The sequence below is a fragment of the Panthera onca genome, chromosome F1, assembly GCF_046562875.1.
Source record: "Panthera onca isolate mPanOnc1 chromosome F1, mPanOnc1 haplotype 2, whole genome shotgun sequence".
Taxonomy (NCBI): Eukaryota; Metazoa; Chordata; class Mammalia; order Carnivora; family Felidae; genus Panthera; species Panthera onca.
Window position 1 is genome coordinate 59,908,179 of NC_138355.1, and position 12,657 is coordinate 59,920,835.

General features: G+C 41.7%; 1 protein-coding gene and 1 non-coding gene across 6 annotated transcripts in view; both read right to left on the reverse strand.

The window, feature by feature from the left end:
• The window catches only part of RAB3GAP2 (RAB3 GTPase activating non-catalytic protein subunit 2), a 103,425-nt gene that overhangs the window by 44,486 nt on the left and 46,282 nt on the right, over positions 1 to 12,657 (reverse strand). For all 5 annotated transcript variants that reach the window (XR_014136445.1, XM_081791927.1, XM_081791928.1 and 2 more), the window contains exons 9-13: positions 11,968 to 12,066; positions 4,857 to 5,005; positions 3,930 to 4,009; positions 3,711 to 3,800; positions 1,036 to 1,175 (exon numbers count right to left, since the gene is read on the reverse strand). Coding sequence is in view for 4 of the 5 variants with exons in the window: in XM_081791927.1 (XP_081648053.1) it covers positions 1,036 to 1,175; positions 3,711 to 3,800; positions 3,930 to 4,009; positions 4,857 to 5,005; positions 11,968 to 12,066 (558 nt within the window). In the remaining variant the exon portion in view is untranslated. The remainder of the gene's footprint in view (positions 1 to 1,035; positions 1,176 to 3,710; positions 3,801 to 3,929; positions 4,010 to 4,856; positions 5,006 to 11,967; positions 12,067 to 12,657) is intronic.
• LOC132686977 (small nucleolar RNA SNORA36 family) lies at positions 9,989 to 10,120 on the reverse strand. Its single transcript, XR_009613927.1, has one exon. It is a non-coding gene; the product is annotated as a small nucleolar RNA SNORA36 family (small nucleolar RNA).

Here is a 12,657-nt window from a genome sequence, read left to right on the forward strand (position 1 = left end):
GCGGCGCTGAAACCTACCTCTATAGACACTTAAACATGTAACAGGTAAACACTGCAGGAATTCTCTGGCAAGAAGGTGATACTGGTCTCCATCTGTCCAGAGTACTTTAATCTCCTCAAATCCATTTTTCCTCGCATTGCTAAGCAGAGACCACATTGCATCACAGCTGGGATTTCCTACCATATTACTGACATATTACTATTCCAAGGATTCCAAAACAATGCATTCTCCCCTTCTTCCTTGGTCAAAGAGATTTTACCTTTCTCAGGCTGACAATGTGCCTAGATATTTTCAAGTCTCCCTTATAGTTAGGTATGACTATGTGACTAAGTCCTGACTAATGCACTGTGGAAAAAGCCTGGCAGGGAATCATCTTCAAAGTGGACTGACTCAGTTGGAAGTTCTTCCTCTTCCTTTCTTCCTTCATGGAACTCAGACAAGAAGATTGGAGCTCCAGTAGTCATTTGAACCATGAAATAACCTTGAGTAGGGAAGCTACATAAAAGGCGACTGGGCTCCTGAGGTTGTCATGGGCATATCATTACAATCCCGAACTTGAGTCGTTTATTAGCAACTAACTACAACTCCTAACTGACATTTTACCAAGAAACTGACCCCAGCATATGGATATGGAAGTCAGATAAGCAAAAATTATTTTGCCGTCTTTAGTTTGAAAGACTTAGCATTCTAGATTTGAAGAGAACATTTGACTTAAGCGTGACCTTGTGAAGTGGAATGAATATAACAGGAGCAAGAAACTGACTTGAGAAATTTGACAAGGACAGAATTGAAAAGGACATAAGGAAGAAATTAAAAGCGTATAAACTGATCAAACTTAAAGTTAACAGACCAACTGGACTGGATCAAGTGTGGCTGATGGGAGTTCTTGTTAAAAAAAAAAAAAAAGAAAGCAAGCAAGCATACGCGTAATGCATTAAGCAGTGTTGTTAATTAGAAGCTGAAGGATGAGAATACTGCTCAACTATAGGGGTAAAAAGCAAATTAACTTTTTTCTAGATTTTTATAAGGAAGTACCTTTCCACATGCGTATTGCAATTCCTCTAGCTACATCCAATAAAATAACTCTGCCAAAATCATCCGTTACTGCTGCCAGCGTGTTACATGGAGACAGACATATACTTTCACCATGGCGTCTAGAATCTGGAAGTCCAAATCTGATATTTAAAAGAAAATAAAAAGCTCAAATCAAATTCCAATCTAGAAAAAGTTAACAGAATAATGAAATGTGTAAATAAAATAGGCAAAATCTGCTTTTAGGTAAAGAAATATAAACTTTGCACGGATTCATGGTGAATTTATTAACTAATCGTACCAGACATTTTGCAACACAAAATGCATAAGAAGAAGTTTCTTCCATTATAAAATAAAAACAGGTAAGTTTTATTTCATAGATTTTCCACCTAAGTATCCATAATCTTATATTTTTTGAGAATATCAAGTATAACTATCTTTTCTTGATGAAGTGTTATATCAGAGGAAACAGTACCCTCATGACCAATTTTAGAATACTACGCTTCTATACAAGCATATTTCATCTGTCCTAAGTTCATTTTTTTTAAATATTTATTTTGAGAGAGAGCATACAAACATTCAAGCAGGGAAGGGGGAGGGGGACAGGGAGAGGGAGAGAGGTGGGGGAGAGAGAGAGAGGTGGGGGAGAGGGAGAGAGAGAGAGAGAGAGGTGGGGGAGAGAGAGAGAGAGAGAGGTGGGGGAGAGAGAGAGAGAGAGAGGTGGGGGAGAGAGAGAGAGGTGGGGGAGAGAGAGAGAGGTGGGGGAGAGAGAGAGAGAGAGGTGGGGGAGAGAGAGAGAGAGAGGTGGGGGAGAGAGAGAGAGAGAGAGGTGGGGGAGAGAGAGAGAGAGAGAGAGAGAGAGAGAGAGAGAGAGAGAGAATATCCCAAGCAGGTCTCAATCTGTCAGCATAGAGTCCCATGAGGGGCTTGAACTCACGAACCGTGAGATCATGACCTGGGCTAAAATCAAGAGCTGGACGCTTAACCGACTGAGCCATCCAGGTGCCCCTTAAGTTTGTATTTCTAACCTCTACTTTCTGCTAGATATCATAACCTACTGGCACCAACAAATCTGCCTGAAGAACTCTCCCTCTTCTAAATAACTATATTTTTATTATTATTATTTTTTTAATGTTTATTTTTGAGGAGAGAGAAACAGAGCACAAACAGGTGAGGGGCAGAGAGAGAGAGGGAGACACAGAATCGGAAGCAAGCTCCAGGCTCTGAGCTGTCAGCACCAAGCCCAATGCAGGGTTCGAACTCACAAGCTGTGAGGTCATGATCTGAGCTGAAGTCAGATGCTCAACCACCTAAGCCACTCAGGTGCCCCTAAATAATTACCTTTAAACTGTTCTTGGTCTATAACCAATCTTACTAGAACTGCAAGATAAAAGTAAAGAGGTACTACAAAAGGACCAAGTGCACTCACTTTGAGAAAAGCCCCTGAGACAAAGTGTCCAAATTCTGTTACATCTGTGGGCAGGCAGAGGGCAGCTTGGCTTACTTCTTGATTCTTAAGTGAATTTAGAAAATGTGAGGTGTTACAGTATTTTAAAATAATATGAAACAACCTTAGAGGATAATCTTCAATAAATTTTAATAACAGTTCGTTATATCTCTTTAGTTAAAGAATATCTACAAGGGGGGGGGGGTGAATTCTGTTTCCCTTCATGGTAGTATTTTATATTAGGTAACACAAACGATTTAAAAACAAAATCAAGCAAAAATCACGCCCTCTCCCTGCACAATCTGACAAATACACTATCCTACAGCACCAGTGAAGTCAACAAAAAAGGACAAGCCTGCATTCCTCAGAGTGCCTGAATGCACAGACTCCTCGTTTTTGTTTTTTTTAAAGAAGTTACTAAGCACTTTTTAAGTTTACACAGTTGATTGACAAACTAAACTTTCTTTAAAAAACTGTAACCACTATCTGGGATGCCTGGGTGGCTCAGGTGGTTGAGCATCTGACTCTTGATTTCAACTCAGATCATGATCTCACAGTTTGTGGGATCGAGCCCCATGTTAAGCTCCACACTGCCGGCACAGACGCGCTGCTCTCTCTCTCTCTCTCTCTGTCCCTCCCCCATGCAGGCATGCTCTCTCTCTCTCTCAAATAAATAAATAAACCTAACAAAAAACTCAACAGCTATCACAGAACTAATTTTCCTAAAACTTAAGCTAAGGTTCTAGGTGTTTGCAAGAAAGCACACTCCACAAACACACACTGAGCGCCTACTGTATGACAGGGAGACAGCTGTGGACAAAACACACGACAATCACCTTCCTCGTGGAGTTTATATTCCGACAGAAAAAGTCTCACATTAATGACTTTCAGAAGGTCCACAAACTCATGAGATCAACAAATCAACCAAACTCATAGATATAAGACCATCGTGGCGCCTGGGCGGCTCAGTCGGTTAAACATCCGACTTCGGCTCAGGCGACGATCTCATGGTTTGTGAGTTCGAGCTCCACATCGGGCTCTGTGCTGACAGCTCGGAGCCTGGAGCCTGCTTAGAATTCTGTGTCTCCCTCTCCCTCTGCCCTGCTCATGCTCTCTCCCTTTCTCTCTCAAAAATAAATAAAACATAAAAAAAAAAAATTTTTTTAAAGGCCATACATTTCACGGTACGTTTTCACAAACACACAACGGGAGACGAGCACGGCCAACTTGCCTTACAGCTAACGGGGCAGCGGGCTCCACCTTCGGCTTCTGCTTCGGCACCACCTCTTCCTCGTGCTTACTTTTCCAACCGAGCCAACCACTGACCGGAAAGAGAATTTAGAATAAAACCAGGGCTTCCAACGTTCTAATGTGCAGATTATCAAAACAGATGTGAAAACCAAGCGAGATACAAATTAGATCATCTTGCAGTCAAGCGTTCCGTAATTACCTGGCAGCGTTAAATAAAGCCGAAGTGAGCTTACTTGCAACAGCCAGGGCAACATGAGATAATAATGGTTGCGTGCTTCCCTGAAAAACAAGACATTTGAAAGAGAACAGGGAATAGCTGACAACCAAAATATACTTTCTAAACAAGGCTTACTTTTAAAGAGTTTGAAAGGCTGTAAAGCCTGGACCATCAAAAATAGCATCTTTCAGAGAGTGCAATAAACATGATTTTAGGAAGTAGGAATATAATCAGAAGTTTTAACTCTACAGTTTAAAAGTAAAATCACCAGCAGTCCATTTTATCTTCAGGATTAGCCTCCTTAAACTGTAATTTAATTTAAGAAGTTTAACTAGGACGTTAACATGGCATTATTCTAGCAAGGCTGTGGATCTCCCGTCTACCCACAACTGGCTCCCGTCCCTCTTTTTTTTTTTTTTTTTTTTTAATGTATATTTTTATTAAAGTAAAAAGATAGTTTGGACAATTCTAAGAAGGCTGTTTTATAAGCGAGAAATAAGAGCCACCAAGTCCAGCACCTAACTTTCCCCTATTTTTAGGAACCAATTTTCACCACTTCTATCCGCCACAGCGGGTAACTTTACAATTCCTGATTTACTGCAGTCTCTGGTGGGCTAGAAGTAACCCTGAGACGCTGATTAGTGCACCAGTGTTTAAAGACAAATCAACCGTTCAGGAAGTTGGGGGAGCCGAAATGGAGAAATGTGTTGGTTTTACGCTGACTTTAGTACCTTTTCAGTTCACCTAAAGAATCTAGAAGGAAGTCAGTGGGGACTAATTTTAGCTTAAATTGAAAACTTAGAAATGTAAACTGCCTAATCTTTCTAAGGCTAACTCACAATATCCAATTTGCAGACAAGGTGAAAAAGCGAGAGAGGCCTTACCCGTGATCAGTGACAAAACTCTTACCTCTAAAGCATAGAAGAAGCCAGTGAATGGATTGGACCCGACAGTGATGTACTGAGACATGGCAGGTGGGCTGTTTTTAATTGCTGCATTAAATCCACCTACATTGGAAGCAGTCTTCATTTGATCAAACGGGGACAGAGTCATAATACCTAATGACGAAACAAGAGCAACAACACGTGAGCTAAATGCACTGAAATGACACTGTCACTTCAGGTCATTACATTTTCGATTCCATTCAAAGATGCAAACTGCTTACTTTTATATAACAGATAAAAGTCATTTTTAAATGACTGTAAAACCAATGTCATAAAATATTAAAAGTGTCACCTATTTCTCTAAGCCGTAAAATACTACAAAATTTCAATATTAACTTTTTGACACATACAAATTCAGACAGTACAAAAGGTATCCAGTCTGCCCAGATCTCCAGGCATCAGTCAGTTCCTAGAGGCAACAAGTGAAACCGTGTCTTACGCCGCCTTCAGGAGGTGTTGTACAACAGATGACAGCACACCAAGTAAAAGGATGTGTGTCTTACTCGTTTATTTCATAAAAACATCAAAGAGACGTGCCACGTTCTTCTCAGTCACCCAGAACATTCCACGACGGCCATACCGTAACTGATTTGACCTCTGATGGATATTTAGGTTGTTTCCCATCTTTGCCGCTACCAGTAACGCTGTGATAAAGATCTCTGATATGTCTTCGGACACCTATGTACGTCTATCAGTACGGAAAATTCTTACAGACAGAAATTCTCAAAGGGGATCACATTTTTAAACATTTTATTACATACTGTTACACTGCATTCCATAGAGGTGGTGTTAATTTACACGGCCACCAAAAAGATGAGAGCATCTGTGCTCTGTATCCTACCCCTCCCAACACAGCAAAAAACAAAACACTTTCAAACCTTTACTCTGTAGTCCAGAAATCCCCAACCTTTTCGAAGGAAGAGTTAACTTTTTGTTTCCCCAAGGCTCTAAGGGTAAAAGCAGACAGACTGCTGACACCCACATGCTTGTCTGGAGTAGCAAAGGAAAAACCAAGGCCATGTAAATTCACCTGGGGGCAGGGAGAGAGAGATGGGAGCAGCAGGTGGTGGAGGAAGCTGAGAGATCCAGGAAGTAAAGATGTGCTGCTAAGATTCAACCTATGTGGACTCAGGCACAGATGCGGTACCTGGGTATTCACATGGTCCGTGAAGATACTCAGCTGGAAAGTTCTAAACTCAAATACAGTGTAGATTGGAACAGGAGTTACCCTAATTTTCACATACAGGTATTGCCTCGACTTGACCTGCAAATGGTCAAAAAACACGATGTTCCTGAAGAAGAGTCCTGGGAAAGGAAATACTTTTAGGGAGAGCCTGAGCAGGCCATTTGCTGGACTGAGGGATTGAAGTGATCAAATAATTGTCAAAGCTGGACTATTCTGAAAGAGAACACCTGTCCCACCTTCATGAATAAATTCATGATTCAATATACAAAATGTTTTTACTATGTGATAAAAATCTGCCTAACTTTGGCCTGACACTACCAGAATGAAATCAAAGGGTGGACTGTGTGACAAATAAATTGAAATTTAAGTTTTGGTTTTTTAAAAAAAAATTTTTTTTTAACCTTTAGTTATTTTTGAGACAGAGAGAGACAGAGCATGAACGGGGGAGGGTCAGAGAGAGAGAGAGGGAGACACAGAATCGGAAGCAGGCTCCAGCCTCTGAGCCGTCAGCCCAGAGCCTGTCGCGGGGCTCGAACTCACGGACCGCGAGATGGTGACCTGAGCTGAAGTCGGACGCTTAACTGACTGAGCCACCCAGGTGCCCCTGAAATTTAAGTTTTAAAATAACCTCTCTCGGGGCGCACGGGTGGCTCAGTCAGTTAAGTGTCCAACTCTTGATTTCAGCTCAGATCATGATCCCCATGTCGTGGGATGGAGCCCCATGCTGGGCTCTGCACTGGCAGCGAGAAGCCTGCTTGAGATTCCCTCTCCCTCTCTCGGCCCCTACACTAAATGCACCTGCTCTCTCTCCCCCAGGATAAATTTAAAAAAATTTTTTAAATAACTTCTCCCTATACTCCAATAGGCACTCCTCTCCCACAGCCTACGAACCGCTGACTGCATCCCTGAGGTCTTAGTGTGCTGTCCTGCTCTCTGTACTGCGGCAAAGTGGTGAAATCGAGAGACCCGTGGTCTGTTGAGTCACCAATCTGAGCATTATTTTTCATTGATTTAAGGTAAATGAAGATACAGCTTATTGGCAGCCCTTCTTCTCCCCATATCCTTTCAATATATAAATATTTCAATTTCTTATTAAATATACACTGCTTTCATTATTAGGAATGAGGTGAATATTGCTGCTGAGACAAGCTGCCTACTATAAGTGTATTTCCTTAGATGTGAATTTTTTGTGTCTTTCCTGAACATCTTATCTGAGGCCTTGCCACACTTTGAAACTTAGTATAAATATTAATATAATTTATATTATAAAAATTACAATTTACAGTTAAAATACATATTAAAATCTATTTATGTAAATATAATACTATTTTGAAATATAATTTATGATTAAATGTTAACCCACTATTATTTTAAATATTATTATTAAAATATAAACATTAATTTAACTCTTAATAGAAATTTCCATAAAGTCAAACTCGGATAATTTTCTAGGTCTGTTATAGTGGCTAAAGAAGACCTATTTGACAAAATAATATCTGGGCAGAGACCTAAATGAGGTGAGAGAGCGAGCAAGCCATGGCTAGCTGGGTAGAATTTTCCAGGCAGAAGGAGCCACAATCACAAATGCTCTCAAGCAGGAGGCCTCCTGGTGTATCTGAGGAACAACTAGGAGATGTGGTCAAACACATGGGGCGGGGGCGGCGGGGGGGGGGGGGGGGGGGGGGTGAGGTACTAAAGAAGATAAGGTAAAAGACAAAAGACACACCATAAACCAGGCAATGTCAGGCCTTGTATGCCACTATAAGGCCTTTGGATTTTATTAGGAATAAGACAGGAAGCCACTATAAAAATAACATTTTGCACAGAAGAGTGACAAAAACATGACTTACATTTCAAAAGGCTATTAGCTGCTAACTGGCAAACAGATTTTAGAGAGGGAAGAAAGGAAGCAGAAAGACCAGTTAGAATGGTTTTTTCCTCAATCATTCAGGCAAGAGATGATGGTGGCTTAGACCACGGTGCTCACAATGATGGAGATGAGCGGTGGTCAGAAAGGGTCTGCTGTGCAGGAAGAGGCGGGGGGGGGGGGGGGGGGGGGTAGTTGCTGGATGAAAAACCTGAGAGGAGGGGTCAAGGATGACTCAGAATCTTCAGGTGTGAGCAACAGAAGAGATGATAAGAAAAAAGGAGATGGGGCGCCTGGGTGGCGCAGTCGGTTAAGCGTCCGACTTCAGCCAGGTCACGATCTCGCGGTCTGTGAGTTCGAGCCCCGCGTCGGGCTCTGGGCTGATGGCTCGGAGCCTGGAGCCTGTTTCCGATTCTGTGTCTCCCTCTCTCTCTGCCCCTCCCCCGTTCATGCTCTGTCTCTCTCTGTCCCAAAAATAAATAAAAAACGTTGAAAAAAAAAATTAAAAAAAAAAAAAAAAAAAAAGAAAAAAGGAGAAACAAGTTTGGGGGAGGAAATAAAAAATTCCGATTTGGATATGTTAAGTTTGGATACCCTGGTGGAAAATGAATTTTATAGAAATGAATTTTAAGGAAGAGGTCAAGACTGAACATAAAAAATGGAGATGCTGTGATCCAGTTTCTTGGCTCTTGTGTTTCTAATTTCTGAAAATAGAGGTGGAAAAGTTTCTTCTTCAACCTACCCCAATCTGGCTTTCCTCCTCACTGCTCCACCTAAAGTGCTCACATCAGACTCAAGGAAGAGCTCTACGTTGCCAAATCAGATGGACCTTTTCCCTTCCTGAATTCTATGAAGCATCCCACAGTCAACCACCCCCTCTCAAATTTGTGTCAATAACTTGGACTTCTTCCCTAAACTTCAGATGCATATCTAGCTGCCTACTTGACACCTCCATTTGAATGTGTAATTGTGTCAGAAGTTAACCTGTAAGAAACCTAACTCTTGATCTGTCCACCTCAAACCTCTTCCTTCTCCATATTTCTCATTTCAGTAAACAGATCATCCACTCAACTTGCTCAAATTAAAAAAAATCAGATATCCCTGAGTCCTTCCTTTCTCTCATTTCTCAAATCCACCCCTTACCAGTTACAAAAATATCTCAATCTGTCCACCCTCTGCAGCTCCACGGCTTCCTCCCCAGGCAAGGCCGCCATTCTCCCTTATTGCAACAAACTCCTTACTGGTCTCCCTGCTTTTACTTTTTATTTCACAAGCCTCTAAGCAGCAGTCAGGATAATTTTAAATGCCCCGTAGCTAGACACCATCAGTGACATCCCCTGTATTTAGAGAGAATCCAACCTCCTTACCCTATGTGATCTGTCCCCAGTCTCCATCTCCAACCCTACCTTGTCCTGTCCCCCCCCCCCTTTTTTTTTAATACAAAGAGAGAAAGAATGAGAACGTTAAGCAGGTTCCATGCCTGGCACAGAGCCCAACAGAGTCCATATGGGGCTTGATCGCACAACCACGAGATTACGACCTGTGTCAAAATCAAGAGTCAGACGCTTAACAGAATGAGCCACCCAGGCGCCCCTCCCCTTACTCTTTACAATCGACTCACAGGGACCCTCCTCTGCCTGGAATGCTCTTCCTACACCCCTTCACATAGCTGGCTGCTCTTCCCCCCCAGTGTCCCGTCTGAACGTCACTTCTCTGGAGAGCCTTATCTTCACCAGTCTACCTGAAGTGGCCTCTTCCTTTCACTCTCCATCATAACCCTCTGCTTATTTTCCTCATGATGCAGGCTAACATTGTGATATGACCATATTTATTCATTTGGCTTAACTGTCCATCGTGTATCTCCCTATCACAGAATGTAAGCGTCATCAGGACGGGGTTCCGTCTGCCTTCTATTTCTAGCTCCAATATTAGCACCTAGGACATACCAGGTGTTCACTTATTTGTTGGATGAATTCATCAGAACTTCAACATAAAGATGTACATGCAAAATAAAGTCCGTTGTACCTTTTTTATTTTCCCATCATTTTGTAGGCTGGGAGATAAATGAATAGAATGATATTTTCTATCCAATCATTTTTCCTAGCCCGTTTCAATGTTCCAAAGTTCAATTAACAGAACAGGGAAGCCACCCTGAACCGAACTCAACACTTTGGAATTTTGCAGCATGTTTACGTTATTAGCAAAACAGTAAAGACACGCTGAATGTCTACAAGAAAGTGCTTCATTGCAGAGTACTCCTCATGAGAAGGACGCAGCAACAAGCCACGGGATGCGTGTGTCAGGGATCTTCTGTCTGACCCTGCAGACTCACACTCCTGCCTTCTCTCCCCGCCCACTCCCAGGGCACAGTGTGTGTAGATTAGGCTGACATCCGCCTGGCTTCAGACAACGGGAAGCCTCATCAGGACATCAAAGACAGAAAGGAAAGTGAAGTCAGGACACCTACTTCCCTGTGACACGTGAAAAAAAAGCCATCCTGCGCCTAAGATGCCGATTCTACTCACTACCTCCAAGTTCTGGAACTGTCCAGGCCCTCGCCCCCTGTGGCCTAGCAGTGGCGAACAGCTGGGCTGCTACGAGGCCCCGAGATGTTGTACCATCCCTGGTGGTTCTCCTGCACCACATCTTTCCAAATGTTTCCTCTGTAAATAAAACACGTTTCAGCTGTCCTATTTCAGGGGTGCCATCTGTTTTCTGTCAGGACCCCGATTAAATGTGTATTTAGCAAAATTGATTGAAAGGCTCTTTACAATATGTTGATTAGAAAAGGGCTGTAATATGGTTGGTATGATGTAATCCTATTTATGAAAACCTATTTCTATCACCGTATACATATTACACATGCATTTCACACACAAGTCTGTACAGATGTTTACCAAAATGCCAATGGTGAGTATCTCTGGATGGTATAGGGTTTAAGGGGATATTTTTTTCTTTCCCTCTTTATATACTTATATACTATTGGAATTTAACAAGCATATAACATGTTGGTAAACAGAAAACAATACACATTTTTTAAATAGTATTTTCTCCTCCACTCCGTTTCTACTACCTTAATTCAGAAACTCATTACTTCTTACCAAGAAGTATCCTTCCTGCACCTAGTTTCTAGTCTTGACCCCCACATTACAGTCACTAAAAACTACCAAAGCGATTCTTCTAACAGGCTAAGTGATAATACCATTGTTTCGCTCAGAATTCTCCAGTGGCTCTCAGTGTTGCTGGGAGAAGACCTAAATTCCTCCACATAGCACACTAGGCTCTTCAAAATCTGACTCCTATTTACATGTCTGCCTGCCAGTTCTCCTTGTGCCCATTATTTTTACAGCACGCGGTGCACTTCCCCCCTCACGCCTAGCACATGTTGGCTAGGATGCCGCCTCTGTGCTGCTGCTTCTGATCAAGTCCCACTCATTCTTCCAATTTCAGACTGAAGTCCGCCACTGCTCCCTACCTCCCTCAGCGCCAGGGGTTCTCCTCCGCCTCCCGCCCCAGCTGGCGCACTTGGGGACTGCAGCTGTTTCCACATGGTTCTTCCAGCTAGCCTCACGCTTCCCTGATGAGACCAAGCCTTCTCACCTCTGTCTTTTTCGTCTGTGTTCCCAGTGCCTAACACAGTGAGTCTTCAATTATGCTCGCAAGGAGAAATCTGCTTTTACCTATACTCTGCTGGTCTAAAGGTTACATTTTTAGAAGACTGAGTTATATGGTGATTATATGAATTAAACTTGTCTGCAAAAAAAAAAAAAAATGAAGTCAAATAGTGAAAGACCTAAAGCTGAACAATACTGCTGCTGAAGATGTAATTATTAAAACTGCTATCGCTTCTTAAACTTATAAACCTACAATGATCCGTAAGTCTGGAGTAACTTCCAAATGTCTCACTAAAGACAATGCATTTCCTTTCACCTAAGAATAAATGGACATTTCTAATAAATGAGATACATCAATTAAAAAGCAAAAGAAGTAAATTCCATAAGAATTTGAATGAGTAATGCTTACCAATACTAGCATGATCAATAATAGTGTCGATATCTTGTAGACCCCATTTTTTATAAGCTAATGGTGGTGGCTGTATGTTCTCATTGCCTGATGCCGCAGCTGTTAAAGACAAAAATTAAACAATCCAAACTTAACTATAATGGATGAAGCGAAGTTTTACAAAAAAAAAACCTTTAAAAATATAATAACTCGATTACTTTAAAATTTCAATAATAATAATGAGGCAAGGCAACATAAACAAGGCTAAAGTGAACTTTATTCATGCCAAGACAGTATATGTAAAATGCAAACATTAAAAGAGCAAGTTGACCGTCACAAGAGATTTTGGAACATTCACGTAATTGGAAGAAGGCTGTTAAAAACTCTAGACTATTACTAAACTTTAAGGCGAATTCAAACTGCAGTTGAAGACAAAGAAACAATCTCTCCCTGCTGAGAAATAGTGGATAAAATCCTGAGAATGGCAACTAGTGCCTTAACTTGGTGAAAAATTAAAACTCAATGACATGCCCGTAAGAGCACACATATAGCAAGGCCTCGAAGACAACAGCCTAGGCCAGTCTTGATAGAAAGATATGTAACCAGCAATAGCATCACCAGAAAGAATAAAATGCCTGTATCTGCTCAGTATTTCCACCAAGTGAGCGAGTAATGAACAGAAAAGCAATAGTTACACCTCTTGCCATAGGT